Below are 16,141 nucleotides of genomic sequence, written 5' to 3' on the forward strand. Positions count from 1 at the left end.
CCTCCTGTCCCCAGCTCTCCCCCATGTCCCCCTTACTTCTTGGTTCCATAGATCCAGGCCACAGCGACGTTCTCAAGGATGACGATGACGGTGAGCGGCAGGGTGGCCGAGTAGTCATCAAACATGGTGACAAAGTAGTTTCCAGAGCGCTGGACGAACAACAGCCCCACGAAGAAGGCAAAGACACAGCAGCCCACTACAGAGAGACGGGAGGCCGGTATGGGGCCAAAGGTGCAGGGTGGGTGGTGCCCCAGGGGTCTTAGGGGCACCCAGGTCCCTCCCATCTCACCCCTCCTCACAGCAGGCCTGCAGCCCACTCTCTGGTAGGCCCAGCCCTGCATGGAGGTGGGGAGGGGGTCCAGATGCTGAGGTTCTGAGCTCCTACTCTACTAGGCAGGGAGCACCCTGGGGCTGGGAGTGACAGGGATGGAACAGGGTGCAGGGCCTGCACGGAGGAGGCCACCCCTGCTAAGACATCTCAGCAGGCCCTTGGGGAGAAGGGCAAACCAACCAAGAAAGAGGCCTATCTCCCAGCCCAGGTTTGGCACAGATTCCCAAACAGCCTTCTCCCTTCCGGCTCTGAAGTGCTCTTCTCTGGGTGGCGTAGCCAGGCTCCAGCTGTGTGCCGGGTTGGGTGGGGGGTGGGGGGGTGGAGCTTTCTAAGTATGGAGTCATGAATAACCCAGTGGGAACCCAATCTTTCTACAGTCAGAGTCACAACCTGTTCACCGTTCCCCTGGACAGCCCACAAGCCCAGCGGGGGCTGCCGGGAGGAGTTACCTGTGAACATCTCCTTGGGCACCTTGAAGGTGTCGATGATGGGCGTGGTGATGCCTGCCATGGTCCCGATCATACTGCCCAGGCCCAGGTTGATAAGCATCAGGAAGAACATGACGGACCAGAACGGGGAGGCGGGGAAGTGCGTCATGGCCTCGGTGAAGGCGATGAAGGCCAGGCCTGTGCCCTGCACGGACTGAGGGCGGGTGCGGAGGGCGGGGCTGAGTGAGGGTCCACGCCCACCTGGGGGCCCCCTGCTTCCTTATCTCTGCCCTCAGAGCTTTAGGAATATAGCTGTTCCCTCCTTCACAGAGATCCCCGCCCCCCCTAAATCCTCTTGCTTTCAGCCAGTGGGTCTCAAATGTGAGTGGGCAATACTCCCCAGGGAGTAAAACATTAATTCAGGACTTCACCTGTGGGGCCTGGAATCTACGAGTTGTCCAAGGACCCCAGGTGATTCAGATGGAGATGCTCACTTTTAGAAACACACCCAGCTCAAGACTCTCCTCCTCTAAGCAATGCATCCGCCCCCAGCTCTGAACGCCAGACTTTACCGAAGCGGTCTCAGCCTCAGCTGCCCAGTGGACTCACGTTGGAGCCTTTTAAAAACACTGATGCCTGGGTCTCTCCACGAGGACAATGATTTGTTTGGCCTGGGGGTAAAGCTGGGTATCAGGGTTTTATAAAGCCCCCAGGTGACTCTGATGGGCAGCCAAGGTAGAGAACCACTGCTTTAATGCCCAGGTCCCTGCTCACAGGGAACTGACCACACACTGTCCGCTGACATCACTTCTCGCTATCCTGTAGTGTCTGCGGACTGCGAGGGAACACCTCCCCAGACTGTGAGAGTGTAGTTCTTGCCATTTAGATGTTATCGAGATTGTATTGTGTAAAAAAACTGCTACGGGGACTTCCCTGGTGGTCCAGCGGTTAAGACTGTGCTCCCAATGTAGGGGGCCCGGGTTCTATCCCTGGTCAGGGAACCAGATCCCGCATGCCGCAACTAAAGATCCCTCATGTCGCAACTAAAGATCCCACACGCGGCAACGAAGGTCCCACACGTGGCAACAAAGATCCCACACATGGCAATGAAGATCCCGCATGCCACAACTAAGACCCTGCACAGCCAAATAAATAAATAAATGTTTTTTTTAAAAAGCCTGCTACCATCCTACTTCTTTTTTTTTTTTGTGGTGCACGGGCCTCTCACTGTTGTGGCCTCTCCCGTTGCGGAGCACAGGCTCCAGACGCGCAGGCTCAGCGGCCATGGCCCACAGGCCCAGCCGCTCCACAGCATGTGGGATCTTCCCAGACCGGGGCACGAACCCATGTCCCCTGCATCGGCAGGCGGACTCTCAACCACTGCGCCACCAGGGAAGCCCTACCATCCTACTTCTATTCAGAGGACCCGGCCACGCCTGTGAGAATGGGGCAGGGTCTCAAGGAAGGGCGCCGTCCTTTATGCTGCCAGTTACCTGGGGAAGAAACCAGGGCAGGGGTGCCCAGACATGGCCCTTTCACTCTTGATCACATGGGAAGAGCTCACAGGCGACACAGTCCCTCAGCATTAGGCTGGCGCCAGTAGAATGCAGCTGACTTTTTCACGAGCACAGGGAAAGCGTCATCTTCCCTGGCTCCACGGAGAAGGGGAGGGTTGATCGAGGCTGACTGAGAGGAGCTGGCTCAGCCCCATGTGAGCCCTGGCACCAGCTGGATCCCAGGACCCCGTGGGTATGTCTCTCTCCTGTTACCCCTCCTAACAGAACAGTCATTTTGAAAGTTTCCAGCTGTGCAAACGGGGATAGAAGCAAGGTGTCCAAACTTGGGCCTGCACGTTAATGAGGGGCAGCATTGCCCTGCCCTCCCCAGGGGCTAAGGGTCACTGTGGCAGTGGGAGTGGGGCAGCTGGGGGAGGGGCAGAAGCATCAAGATTTGAACCCTGGCTCCCCTACTTCTTAGCTGTGAGACCTCAAGCAGGCTCCCAGCTTACAGGCTGCTCGCCTGTAAAACAGGAGACAACATTAATACTCGGCTCACGGCTCTGTCACGAGGGCCCAGGGGATAGACAGCAAAGGGCAGACGCTAATGTAAACACTTACTTTCTGCGTGCTGTGTCCAATGCACTGTTCCAAACGCATTACACATGGCAGAGACGGGTGCGCAGGAAGCCCATTCAAGACACGTGAAAGCCGTCCCCGTTCCCGTTGATTTCTGGGACTTGTGCACCTGCCTTGTCTTCTCAGAGAGACTCAGCCTACCTCAGTGCAGCACCTTCCCTCTGTGCTTCTCTGGGCACATAGTAGGTCCTCACTTATCAAGTAAAAAAATGAGTCCCTGGAGGCTTTCTGCACCCAAGCTCCAGCCACCCATGGCCTGTCTCTGGGTCTTGCACTCCCACACCTGCCTTTCTGCCCATCCTGGAAGGACAGCCTGCCCCATACCTTGTCCAGCTCATCCTCCAGAAGGCAGGGATCGAGGCCCAGGGCTGAGAAATGGTCCTCCTTCACGGTCTTGATGACCTTGTACATCTCCGCGTAATCCTTAGTGGTCAGGTGAGAGAAGTTGACGTGAGGAGGGATGAGGGCCCGGCTCAGGACGTCGGTGTTGAGGTACCCCAGGATCTTCTCGGCATTCCTGCAGCACAAAGGGAAGGGTAAAGTCAAAAGGTTTAAAACAAAAAAAATTGAAAAAAAAGGTAAAAAAAAAAAAAAGTTCAGGTAAAGAGGCAGGACTGGGCACCATCCTGGGGGTACCTCCTAGACACCCAGGCAGGATGCCATGGGCATCGATGGAGACATCTCTGAAGCTGTCCCTGTGGTCCAGGGCTGGGGACAGAGAGCTCCTCTGATCTCCATCGCCCAGCGCTGGTGGAGGGGGACTCTCCCAGGGGAAGGTGGACGGCGAGAGAAAAGGACAGGAGGAGAAAGGGGCCACCTACTCGACCACACACTTCTCGTTCATGATGTTGGCCTTGAAGCCCAGCACAGCGAACACCACGAGGGTGGCCAGCACCGAGGTGAAGAAGTTGATGAAGGACACCAGGGCGGCGTCGAAGTGGCAGTTGTTGTCCTGTTTGTTGTAGCTGGAGAAGGCGATGACACCCCCAAAGCCTAGCCCCAGGGCGAAGAAGACCTGTGTGGCTGCCTCCCGCCACACCTGGGGGTCCAGCATCTTGTCCAGCTGTGGTGGGGGAGGGGTGACCATGGCAGGGGAAGAAAAGAGACACAGAGATCATGGCTTAGGGAGTTCCCTGGCGTCCCAGTGGTTAGGACTCGGTGTTTTCACTGCCGTGGCCCAGGTGCGAACCCTGGCCGGGGAACTAAGGATCCTACAAGCAGGCGGCGCAGCCAAAAAAAAAAAAGATAACGGCTTTATTCTCGTGCAGTGGAATTCCCACCACACCCCAATTCCTCAGCCTCACGGAGTCCAGAGGCAGCGTGGCACAGTGGTAAAGAGCTACGTGCGGCCTGGGCAATTCCTCTAACACCCCCTGAGCCTCAGGTCTCCTATGGGTAAAACACAGATAGCAAGAGCATCAGGAATCTAAAAAATACAACAAAGTAGTGAATATAACAAAAAAGAAACAGACTCACAGGTATACGGAGAACAAACTAGAGGGAATCAGTGGGGAGAAGGAAGGGGGAGGGGCAAATGGGGGGAGGGGATTACGAGGTACAAACTTGTTTATCAAATAAGCTACAGGGATATATTGTACATCACAGGGAATACAGCCAATGTTTTATAATAACTATAAATGGAGTATAAGCTTTAAACATTGTGAATCGCTGTATTGTACACCTGTAACATATAATATCGTATAGCAACTATACTTCAATTACAAAAAAGAGTATCAGTTTCAGATGACTGTTGTGAGCCAGGTAAGATAAAATAAACACTACATGTTTACATAGTAAGTTTTCGGTTAATTTTAACTGCTATCGTTGCTTACCACGGAGCTATCATACCAAGGAACATCTTCAAGGCCATCAGGAATGATGTGTAGGGCAAACTCTAGGGAGTGACATTCACTTAGACTATAGTGTGAATGGTGCCTCCTGGAGTCGTGCAGTATACAGCCTGCACAACCGTACAAGACAACTAAGAACACAAACGTCTCCCTCCTCCACCTCAAACCATGAAAAAAGACACCAACCTCTCCCTCCTGCCCACCCAAACTCCCTTTTCCAAAAAAGAAAAAAACCTTAAGTTCATTCATATACATCTACAGGCCCTAGATCACAGAAGAATCACCCCCAACCCACCCAGCTTGAAGCACAGAACCCAGACACTTCCTGGAGAGGGGAGCCCCGACCTGACCTGTCCATCTGCCCTCAGACCCAACAGGAGCCAGGACGTCCACAGTATCTAGATGGCTTGGGGCAATTTCTAAACGCGTTTCGTGTCTGTTTTCCTTTTACTGTTTGTTCCTCAATGCAGGGACTAGGGCTTGGGCCCAGCATAGGGTTTTAGAGTCAGAAAGACCCACGTCTAAGTCTGACTCCCTCCTTAAATAGCTGAGAAGGCTTAGGCACGTGAGAGTGCCTGTTTTATGAGCCTCTGTTTTCTCATCTGAAAAATGGGAATAATAATAAAGTCTCCCTCCAAAAATGATTGTGAGGACCAAATGTACAGTCTCAAGTAATGCCTGGCTCATAGGAGCATTTAATCCTGACAAAATGCCTCTGACCTGGTCAGGACAGAGGTGGGTTTTGGGTTCTTTGGGGGGTTTTTTTGTGTTTTTTTTGGTGGGGGAAGGAATTGTTATCTACATTTAGAAGAGTAAACTAAGACCCAAAGGTGAAATAACTCACTCGAAGTACTGGAGCCAGCCAGCCAGGGCAGAGGAGTTACTAAAACACAGATCGTCTGACATCGGGCCATGGCGCCCTCCTAGCACCATCTCCTGACTCAGCTGGTCTGCCGCTATACTCCTCAGACCACTTTCCCTTTGGACCTTTGCTGCTGAGGTGGACCCAAGTGACTTCACTCCAAACAGAGGAGGGAGGCAAGGAGCGAACTAGAGAATCTACTACTCACCCTGTGGGCACAAGCCCCAAGTGGTCCTGGCCTGGTTGCCCCTTGCTGCATGCCTATAAGAGAGTCTGTTCCTTGTGTGTACAGTAAAGTGGTGGGCTTAGGGTCCATCCAGCTCTAATATTTCAGTCCTAACATCTAGGACAGAGGCCCACCATCTCAGCAGCTTCCCAGGCGTGTCTGAGCACCAGGAGTCACTGCCCAGCTGAGAAGGCGTTGGCAAGCTTGGAGGCTTGCAGAGCGATGGGCTAGGGGAGGAGGAGGGAGATGCATTCCAGGGGAGATTACAGTCCCTCAGTCCACACAAAATAGGTAAAGCCATCTTTGGCCCACCAAGAAAGCCCCGAGCCCAGACCTTAAGGAGCCGAGAGCCCCTTGTCATTCATGAGGAGGTGACACCCTCCCACCCCCTCCCCCTCGCTGTACACTCAACAGCTGTAACGTGTGTGGGTTCCCTGTGGATACGACATGCAGCCACTCGTCCATCAAACCCTGAGCACCTACTGCGGGCCAGGCCTGGTACTGGGTGGTGGGGAGCCACGAGGAGCAATAGGAGGCAAGGTCCCAGCTCGCGTGGAGCTGACATTCTGGTTGGAGAGATGGACATTGGTCAAATGACCCCATAAATAGATGCTACGTTGCAAAAGTGACAAGGGCTGGGAAAGCCAGGTACCTAACGCTGGGAGATCCTGTGATAGGGGGATTTGAGTGAGTTAGGAGGTCAGGGAAGGCTTCCAGAGGAAGGGATCTTTGAGCTGCCCTTGCTGAAGGGAGGGAAGAGCATTCAGGCAGAAGGAACAGTGTGTGCAGAGGCCCTGAGGGGGGACGGAGGAGGACACCCTCCTCGCACGGGGAGCTGTGTAGGGAAGCGGAGAGGACAAGGCAGGAGTGGCACAGGCGAGGCTGGGAGAATCAGAGGAGTCACAGCAAAGGCCCGTAAGGATCCCTGTCTTGATCCTAGAAAGGCACTTAACCAGGGAAAGCACGAAGGGGTGTGAAGGAGGAGGGAAACAATCGGATGGGCATTTCTTAAAGAAACCAGTGGATGCGGCAGATCTGCGAGGAAGCACATCCTGGGATTCAGGTGGGAGGTCATGGCGTTGCCTAGGGTCAGGGTGGTGAAGACAGAGAGGGTATAGCAGGAAAACACAAGTCTACCTTAGTGACGGACTGGAGATGGGGGGCGCTGGAAGGGGAGATGCCAGGGTGACGGCCACAGCCCTGGCCTGCAGACCTGAGCCGGTGGATGTGGAAACAGTGGAAGAGGGGTCAGTGTCTAAGAGGTTAGAACAGGGAAGATCAAAGCATCCCTTCTAGAAATGCTGAGTTTAATGTGTCACGTAAGGTAGATAGCTAGTGGGAAGCAGCCGCATAGCACAGGGAGATCAGCTCTGTGCTTTGTGACCGCCTGAAGGGGTGGGATAGGGAGGGTGGGAGGGAGATGCAAGAGGGAGGGGATATGGGGATATATGTATATGTATAGCTGATTCACTTTGTTATAAAGCAGAAACTAACACACCATTGTAAAGCAATTATACTCCAATAAAGATGGAAAAAAAAATGATATCTACAAGGAGATGTCAAGCCAGTAGTTAGACAAATGAGTTTGGAATTTCGAGGAGAGCGCTGAGCTGGAGGTATAATGTGTGCATAGCAGGTGTACAGGCAGTGATTGCCCTGAGGCTGTGGATAGAGTGAGAAGAGGCAAGAGCCTGGGGCAAGTCAACATCTGCAAGTTTAAAGCAGAGAAGAGGATCTTACAGGGAGGGAGAGGAGGCCGGAGGAAAAGCAGGAGAGGGCTGGATCACGGAGGCCATGGGAAGAAAGGCCGTCAGGGAGGAGCGGGGACCCCTGCTATGGAGTGAAGGATGCTACAGCCACGAGGTCATGGGTGAGCTTAGTCGGAGCTGTACAGGGAGCAATGGGGCCAGAAGACAGAGAGGAATGAGGAGAGTTGAGAAGCAGAGGGGAAGAAATGATGGATACTCTGGAGAAGCTAGGCTTGGAATGAAAGACAGGGCAGTATCGGGGGAAGGCTACGAAATCTGGAGCACTGCTTTTTGATTTGTTGTCTCGTTTTTGTTTTTAATGCAGTGACTTGACGATACCTAAAGCTGATGGAGGGCAGCAGACCTAGAGGAGGGAAGAGGAGCTGTCTGCCATAGGGGACCCTTGAGCTGCTCACCTGGGAGATGACAGAAGGAGGACAGGATGGGGCAGCTGTGGGCAGGGCTGTATACATATTCTGTTTCTGTCTCCGCCATCTAAGGGAGTTTTCGTCTTGGTGGCTTCTGTTTTCCCCATAAAGCAGGAGGCAAAATCAACTGTTGGGGGTAAGGTGCCCTGGGAGGAGAGGTCAGAAGGTTCAGACAGTGGAAGGGGTTGAAAATGTTCACCATGGAACACAGGAGAGAAAGATGGCCAGAGAAATGGCGCAGGGTCATCCCACACTGTTGAGGGCCCGCTTGCAGCGTCATCTTCTTTACAAAAGTGGTACAGACCTGCATCTCCTCATCTAAAAGCCTTGGGACCAGACTGGTTTTGGAAACCAGTTTTGTTTCCAATTTTATCGTCGAAAGGTAATATGGTACGTATGCCACATAATTACATAACACCCCCCATGGGGTCTGGGGCAGCCCCCCGTAATCAGACACATTAGTATTTCTGCAGCAGTATATGAATATTCACACCAAGCGAATCGATAAACACTATAAATAGTCTCACATCTGTTCAGGTCATTTTGTCGCCAAATGAGTTCTGGGAGAAAGAAAAAAATTTTCTTGTTTTTCAGGGCTATTTGGATTTTGGCATTGTGCATAAAGAAATAGGCACCTATACATGCTCCTAATGGAAATCTGGAGATTATTTTAAAAGGGAGAACAAAATAATCATAGTTCCACTGGGAAAGGACTTCTGTACCTCCCTTCTCCTGGGTGGGTTTTTGTGTTTTTTTAAATGATCCTCTCAGAAGGTTCCAGAAATGGGTAGATTACTTATGTCTGGAAGGCGTGCTGGTACTCACTGAAGTTCACGGATGTCAGTCACGACAGTCCTACCAATCCGCTGGAACCTCAGGCTAGAAACCTGGACCTAGTGGGAGGGCTCTGGGTAGTTTGGAGAGTTCCAACTAGGAGGAAGCATAAGATTTTGTAAGAAAGGGCCGGTTGAAACGGGCATAGCGCTGGCAACGTTGTTTGCATGTTGAAACATCTTTCGTGGTTCCCCTGCTGCCTGCTGGCAAATCTTTTTCCATTCTGTGTTCTGAACATCCTAACCACTCTTCAAAAGCACCGTGGTCTTATACTTCTGGCCTTTGCCCAGGCTGTTCCCTCTGCCTGGAATTCCCTTCCACCTACTCACTTTCTGGTGAACTCCTATTTATTTCTCAAAACCCAGCACAAATATCACCTGCTCTTTGAAGCTTTTCCTGACCACCTCTGGCAGAGCTACTCGTGGTCCCTGGACTCTCACAGTTCTTGTCCATACCCGCATTTCAGGTTTATGTGTCTGTCTTCCTTTCCACACTTGGTAGTTGTTAGGGGTGGAGCGCATCTCCTGTTTATCTTTGTGTGAGCAGTGCCTGGCACGTAGGAGAGAAGGAAAGAGTAGGGGGCAAGAGAGAGACAGACAAAGGCTGACCTGTGTCCTCGAGGTGAGCTGATCAGGAAGGACCACATCAGGGGCTATGAAGTTGTATAAGCCTTTTTGTGCTAAGATGCAGTCTTCTTGGACAGGAAGATCCTTAGGACTTTAAACTTCTACTTTCTAAAACAAGTCTACTTTAATGCTGGCTTCCTTTCCATCTCCTTTCCTTCTCTTCTCTCTCTCTCTCTCATTTTGAAGTAATTATTTCCTTTTTGATCTATGTCAGTCATTACCAAAGTTTTTACAAAAAGGTCTGGGCCGTTTATGAGACTCAAACACATGTCATCATTAGGATTTTCACCACTTCCTAAGCATAAAACTAAGATGTGGATAAATTCCTAGGCCCAGGCACCATCAGGGCCCATTTCATAAATGGAGGTGGCCAATTTCATAAACGGAGGCAGCCACTTCAGGGAGGACACCATAATCCCAAACTGTGCCATCAGAGCTGACCCTATAGCATGCGGGATTTCTCAGAGGACAGGGTAGGATTGTCTTACATGCAACGATTTTGGACGGAAACAAAAACTGTTTCTTGTTTGTATGTTAAGATGGTATTTAATTGCTGTTATTTTTCCATTTTTAAGAATTGTAGAACATTGATTACAAAATGTACAAAAGTGGAGAGGACAGTGTTATGAACCCCCATGTACCCATCACCCAGCTTCAACAATGATCAACACATGGCTAACCTTGCTTCCTCTATATCCCCACCCTTCCCCCCACCCACCTCTAGATTATTTTGAAGTTGATGGATCCAAAGCTGACATTAATAAGCCCCCAGGAAAGCAGCTGAGAGGGCCAAAGCTTGGCCTTCGTGTGAGTGGTCCCTGGGCATCCCCCCTTCCAGCCTGCAGTGTGGGGGGCACTCTTGCCGGTGGAGAGGACCGGAAGCCCAGTGCACATCTGGGGGTAAAGAGAGTCAGGCACCTTCAGGACTGAATGCCTGTGTTCCCTGAATTTAAAGGGGCTCTTTGAGGATTTCATGGATGATAGTGCCTGATCTCAACAAGGTCCTGACCGTGAACCTTGGATGAACAGAGGATGAACCCAAGACCAGACCTCAGGAAACCCAGTGTCCTTTCTGGACATCAGGATGTGACCGCAAGAAGAGAGGTGGGAAACGGGCTTTCCCCACTGAAAACAAGGCTCAAACCTGCCTCAGGGTGCCCACCCTGAAACAGAGCAACGGCTTCCTGTCATTCCCTTGGCACACGGCTGAGTCACTCCCTCACGCGGGGAGCAAGGTGTTCCACGGCATTTGACTCAGCAGCACGAAGATGATTTTTGAATCGACAAGCAGCTGCTGAGCCCTTGGGTTCATCCTCTGTTGACATCCTCTGTTGACACCGGGCTGGTGCATGACAGGAGCGCACGTCGCCCTTGCTTCTCAGCACAGACGGGCCCGCAGACACCAGATGGCACTGGGGCACCTGGTTCCCACTGCCCAAGAGCAGTGTCACCTTCATGACAGAGAAGAAAAATAGCTAATGCTCACCATGCACTCCCTGCACCCCGAGACAGTCCTATATGCTCCCTGACGGTGCGGTGAGGGAGCTGCCGTGGTTCACCCCATCTTGCAGCTGAGGAAACTGAGGCCCCAAGAGGACAAGGAACTTGTCCTCCCACAACTGAGTGATGAGCTGGGATCTGAGCCAGACTGTCCAGCTCCAGATCCCACCTCTGGGAACAAGGCTGGGCTGCCCTCACCACCCTGCTCAGAAGCCTTACGCTAGTTGTGGGGGTCATGGAGTTCCTCCACTAACCGGTACACCTGGACCTTCGCAGGGACCCCATTTCTCCTCTCTGAGGGTGAACGCACACCCCTGACCCTGCGGCCTGTCCTCACCGGGCAGGACCACTCGCTCGTCTAGATCTCAGAGGCCGCAAAGAAGATGCCCGCAGCTCCCACGTGGCTCAGGTTGTGCCAGGCCCCGCCCCTGAAAAACTGGTGCGGCTTCCATCTTACTGATTATAGGTAACGCGGTTACGTGGTTTAAAGCTCAAAAGGCATTAAAGGGTCTCCTTTTTCTCACCCCTGTATTCCAGATACTCAGTTCCTCTTCCCTAGATGTAACCACAGTACCAGTCTCTTGCCTACACTTCCAGTGATATTTTATGTGTATACCAGCAATATAGATATATGCACGCACACACACACACCTATACCCATGCACACACACACAGGTCACACACATGCATATCTACGTGTGTGTATTCCTCCCTGTTTCTCCCTACTGTCCACCAGAGATGTCGCTCCCAGCCTTAACACTCCCTCATCCTGCTGAGTTGGGAACCCACAGGGTTCCAGGGCTCCTGGTAAGCTGCCCCCCCCTGCCCCTGCCCACTCATAGCCTCGTCCCCACAGTTGGCTCAAGGAACCACCAGGCCAGGTCCTCGGTCCGAGGGCCCAGTTTAGCTCCGCTGCTGCAAGATGTCCACGACTCCAGGGTCCTCCTTCATCTGGCCTTCATCCCGGGAGGGCCAGGTGTGTCCCCTGCTCTGACCCAAGTCTCTGTGCCACTGCCCACAACTGCCTGCACCCTACCACTGGGCCCTGTGATCAGCACAATCCCCCATTACTACAGCGCATCCACTTCTCTTCACCTTCTTGCTGTGACTCAGCCGCTCTCCATCCTGGCTACACATTAGAATCACCTGGGGAGCTCTGACGCTCTACTGCCATCTGGACACCACACCCAGCGATCCTGATTAACGAGTCCGATTGCTGGATTCCCATTAGTCGAGGGTGGGCCTGAGCACTGGTAGTTTTTCCTGGTCTTTACAGCTCCCAGGGGAGGCTGATGTGCAGGGAAGGGCTGAGCAAGGGGCCCTGAGGCCAAGGCGGACCCTGCAGCCTCCCAGGGGAAGGCTGTTTTCTCGCACACTTAGGAGCACTGGGCCTGAGTGGACAAAGTGCTGTCCGCCCTCCCGGCCACTCCCCACATTCCACTACACACTGTCGCTCTTCCCAACACTACTGCTGCTGTCATCTAAGTGATTTCAATATCTCCATCCATGTCCCCTCCAACAATCTGCCTCTGGGTCCCTCTTCTTCCTCCCTTCTGAGACAGGAGCAAAGGGGGCAGGGCACAACCTTTAGAAGAATGACAGAGCTGTTGAGGATACAACAAAAACTGGTTAGAACGGATTAGGCCCAAGATGGCGGAAGATTCGACTTCCAGTGGACTCTGAGCCTGATACATTCATGTCATAGATTAGCTACATGACACATCCACAGGCGCCAGGACAGTTCCCAGGCCAAGCATAAAAGGCCAAAAGGTGGGTGATGGCCCAGTTCCTGGAAATCCCCACCCCTTTCCCAAAATAGTTGGAATAATCCTCCCACACCTTAGCCTATGAAATTACCCAGCCCATAAAAACTACCCACCTCACCCCTCGGGGCCTCCTGAGACCCATTGTGTACCTCAGTAAACCTGCTTTCACTTTACGATGGCTTGCTCTTGAATTCTTTCCTGCGTGAAGTCAAGGACCCTCCCTTGGCAGCCCATCCCAGGGACTCACCCAAGACCTGGGCCATGACCATCCTCTCAGGCCCCATTTTCCTACAACACTTCCAGTCCTCTTTGTCCTACCCCACTCCTATGGTCATGCCATGGCCTTTGTCATGACTACTAGCTGTGCTCCAATTAAACCTCAGTTTTTAAGGGTCCCATACTCCAAAGCACCCCATCTTTCCAGCTCACCTCTAGTATCTAAACTCTAAAAACTCTTCAGCCCTGCTGGGACCTCCAATCCTTTGGCCTACCTCCATTTCACTGCCCCTCACCCTGTTTGTATCCTAACTGTCCTTCGTCACTGGCTTAGTCAACGTCCATCCTTCTTGTCACTCCTCGTTTACACTCATCTCCCCTGCCATCTCTCCATTGTCATCGCTTGATAAGCTCCTGACCCTGGGGATGACCAACCCCCCATCTACTCTGGGCCTGCCCCCAAGCAGCAAGTGTAGCCGGACACAGTGCACACCTTGGGCCCAGGACACATGCGACCTTGAACTAATTATTTAACTTCTCTGTGCTTCAGTTTCCCCATGTGGAAAACGGTGATAATAATAATACTTCTAGAATTGTCATGAGTTTAAATGAGTTAATATACGTAAGGTGCCTCACAGAGTAAGCACTGACTGCTGGAAAACATGTGATTGTTCTAAGTGTCTCACCGATTGTGAGAACAGCCTGCCTTCAGAGATGGTAAAATATGAAGAACTGTCCACCGTGGAACTGGAACCACGCTGGCTGCCTTCCCTGCTCCCCCGACCCCTGACCTCCAGCTCCTGTCCCCTCCACCCCCGTGTGCATGCATCCCCATCTCGTCACAATTACCTCACACTCACCCCTCCTTAGGCCTCCAACCCCTCCCCCACCATCCCTACTCTCAGCTGATGACCTTGCTGCCTACTTCACAGCGAAAAATGACCCAATGAGAAGAGAGCTCCCACAGTGAGACTATCCTCGCCATCGCTTCTCAGCTGCCAGCATGTGTGCCACAGGCTGGCCCATCCCTCCTGCTCCTACGGGGACCGTGTGTGCTCCAAGCTAAGACCAACTCCTCCACCTGGGCACTGGGTCCCATCTCTCCTGCTTATTCAAGGACTTTGCTTCCCTCCTCTCCTATAGCATCAATTTCCCTCTCTTTTTTGGATTTTTTTTAAAAGTGTACAGTTCAATGGCTTTTAGTATATCACAGAGTTACATAACGTTCCCACAATCAATTCTGGAACATCTTCATCACCCCAAAACGAAAGCCCATACTGTTAACAGTTACTCCCCATTTCTCCCCCAACCTCCCCACAAGCAACCACTAACCTGTTTTCTGTCTTTACAGAATCACCTATTCTGGACACTTTATATAAACAGAATCACACAATATGTGGTCTTTTGTGACTGGTTTCTTTCTCTCAGCACAATGTCTTCAAGGATGAATTCATCCATATTGTAGCGCGTACTTCATTCCTTTGTATGGCCAGCTAATATTCCATCGTACGAACATACTACCTTTTACTTTTCCATTCATCAGTGGATGGACATTTGAGTTGTGTCTAGTTTCGGCTCTTATGAACAATGCTGCTATGAACGCTTGCGCACACGTTTTTGAACATATGTTTTCAGTTATCTTGGATGTGCGCCTAGGAGTGGAGTTGCCGGGTCATACACTAACTCTGTGTAACTTTTTGAGGAGCTGCGAGACTGTTCCAAAGCGGCTGCACCATTTTACATTCCCACCAGCAATGTATGATGGATTATTTTTATCATGGTATAAAATTCTTAAATAACACCTTTGATCCCATGGTCCTCTCTGGTTACCACCCCATTTCCTGTTCCTCTGCTCCCCTTACAGCAAAACTCCTGAAAATCAGTGGTCTTCATTGCTCGCCTCCAGTTCCTCCCCTCCCATTTTCCTTTGAACCCACTGTTACTAGACTTTGTCCCCAGCGTGCCACCGAAACAGCTCTTGCTGAGGTGCCAGTGACCCCCCTGCTGGTAAGCACATTGGCCATTTCTCAGTCCTCATCACTGACCTCTCAGCAGCTTTGGACTTGGCTGACCATTCTCTCCTTCTTAGAGCACTTTCTCCACTTGGCCTTTGGGATGGACCTCTCTATCTCTCTCATTTCTCCTCTGCCTTCATTGGCGATCTCTCCCCCAACCTCTAAACACTGGGACCCCAGTGTTCAGTGTTTAGTCCTCTTCTCTATGTTCACTATGTGACTGTAAACAGTCCACGACTTTAAATTCTCAGACTCCCAAATTTATACTTCCATGCCACCTCCAGACTCATCTATCCAACCACCTACTCAGCTTCTCCACTTGGATATCTCTTAGACGTTTTAGACCCGCCATGTTCAAAACGGTACCCTCGGTGTTCCTCACCAAACCTGTTCCCCCCGACCACATCCTCTTGGTTGCTCAGGCAAAAGGCCTTGCATTCACCCTTGTCACGCTCTCTCTCACATCTCACATCCAATCCAGCAGCAAATCCTGTTGACTCTGCTTTCTGAATATAGCCTCAATCTGACCACTTCTCATCACTTCCTGGGCTCCAGCCAGTCACCTCCCACCTAGATGAATTCTAGCACCTGGATGGAGGCTTCTCCCTAGTCTACCCTTGCTCCCTCAGATTCCCAATGGCAACCAGAGTGGTCCTCAGAAGACGGAAGTCAGATCACGTCACTCCTCTGCTCACAACTGTCCAGTGGCCCCCATTTCACCCCAAGGAAACACCAGAGTCCTTACCTGGCCTACAGGACCCTCCTGGTCTGGTTTCCCATTGGCCCCGTGGCCGCAGGTCCTATCTTTCTCCCCTCCCACTCCAGCCACAACAGCCTCTTTGAGAATGACAGACACGTACGAACTTAAGGGCTCTTCATTTATTGTTCTGTTTAGAATGGGATGTGCTACTTCCAAATATCCACATGGCCTGCCCCCTCACCTCCATCGAGTCTTCACTCAAATATCACTTTCTCGGGGAGGCCTTCCTTGAGCACACTAGCTAAGCAACACTCTCCGCAGTGCCCCGAATCCTTCTTTCTCTGCTTTACTTTTCTCCTTAGCAACGCCATCCAACAACTCCTTTGTCTTACGTTATCTGTCTCCTTTTCCTAAAATATAAGCTCCAACAGGGCCAGGAAGTTTGTTCACTGCTGGATCCCAGAACCCACAACAGT

General features: G+C 51.8%; 1 protein-coding gene across 2 annotated transcripts in view; it reads right to left on the reverse strand.

Moving 5' to 3' along the window:
* SLC6A17 (solute carrier family 6 member 17) overlaps positions 1–16,141 on the reverse strand; it is a 31,363-nt gene that overhangs the window by 2,768 nt on the left and 12,454 nt on the right. Inside the window, exons 6-9 of one of the 2 annotated variants that reach the window (XM_024742117.1) lie at positions 3,716–3,957; positions 3,219–3,411; positions 781–964; positions 37–196 (exon numbers count right to left, since the gene is read on the reverse strand). In XM_024742117.1, the coding sequence (XP_024597885.1) occupies positions 37–196; positions 781–964; positions 3,219–3,411; positions 3,716–3,957 (779 nt within the window). Of the gene's footprint in view, positions 1–36; positions 197–780; positions 974–3,218; positions 3,412–3,715; positions 3,958–16,141 lie in introns of both variants that reach the window. The other variant, XM_024742116.1, reaches the window with a different exon arrangement.

This window comes from Neophocaena asiaeorientalis, unplaced genomic scaffold (assembly GCF_003031525.2).
Source record: "Neophocaena asiaeorientalis asiaeorientalis breed wild unplaced genomic scaffold, Neophocaena_asiaeorientalis_V1.1 scaffold35, whole genome shotgun sequence".
NCBI lineage: Eukaryota > Metazoa > Chordata > Mammalia > Artiodactyla > Phocoenidae > Neophocaena > Neophocaena asiaeorientalis.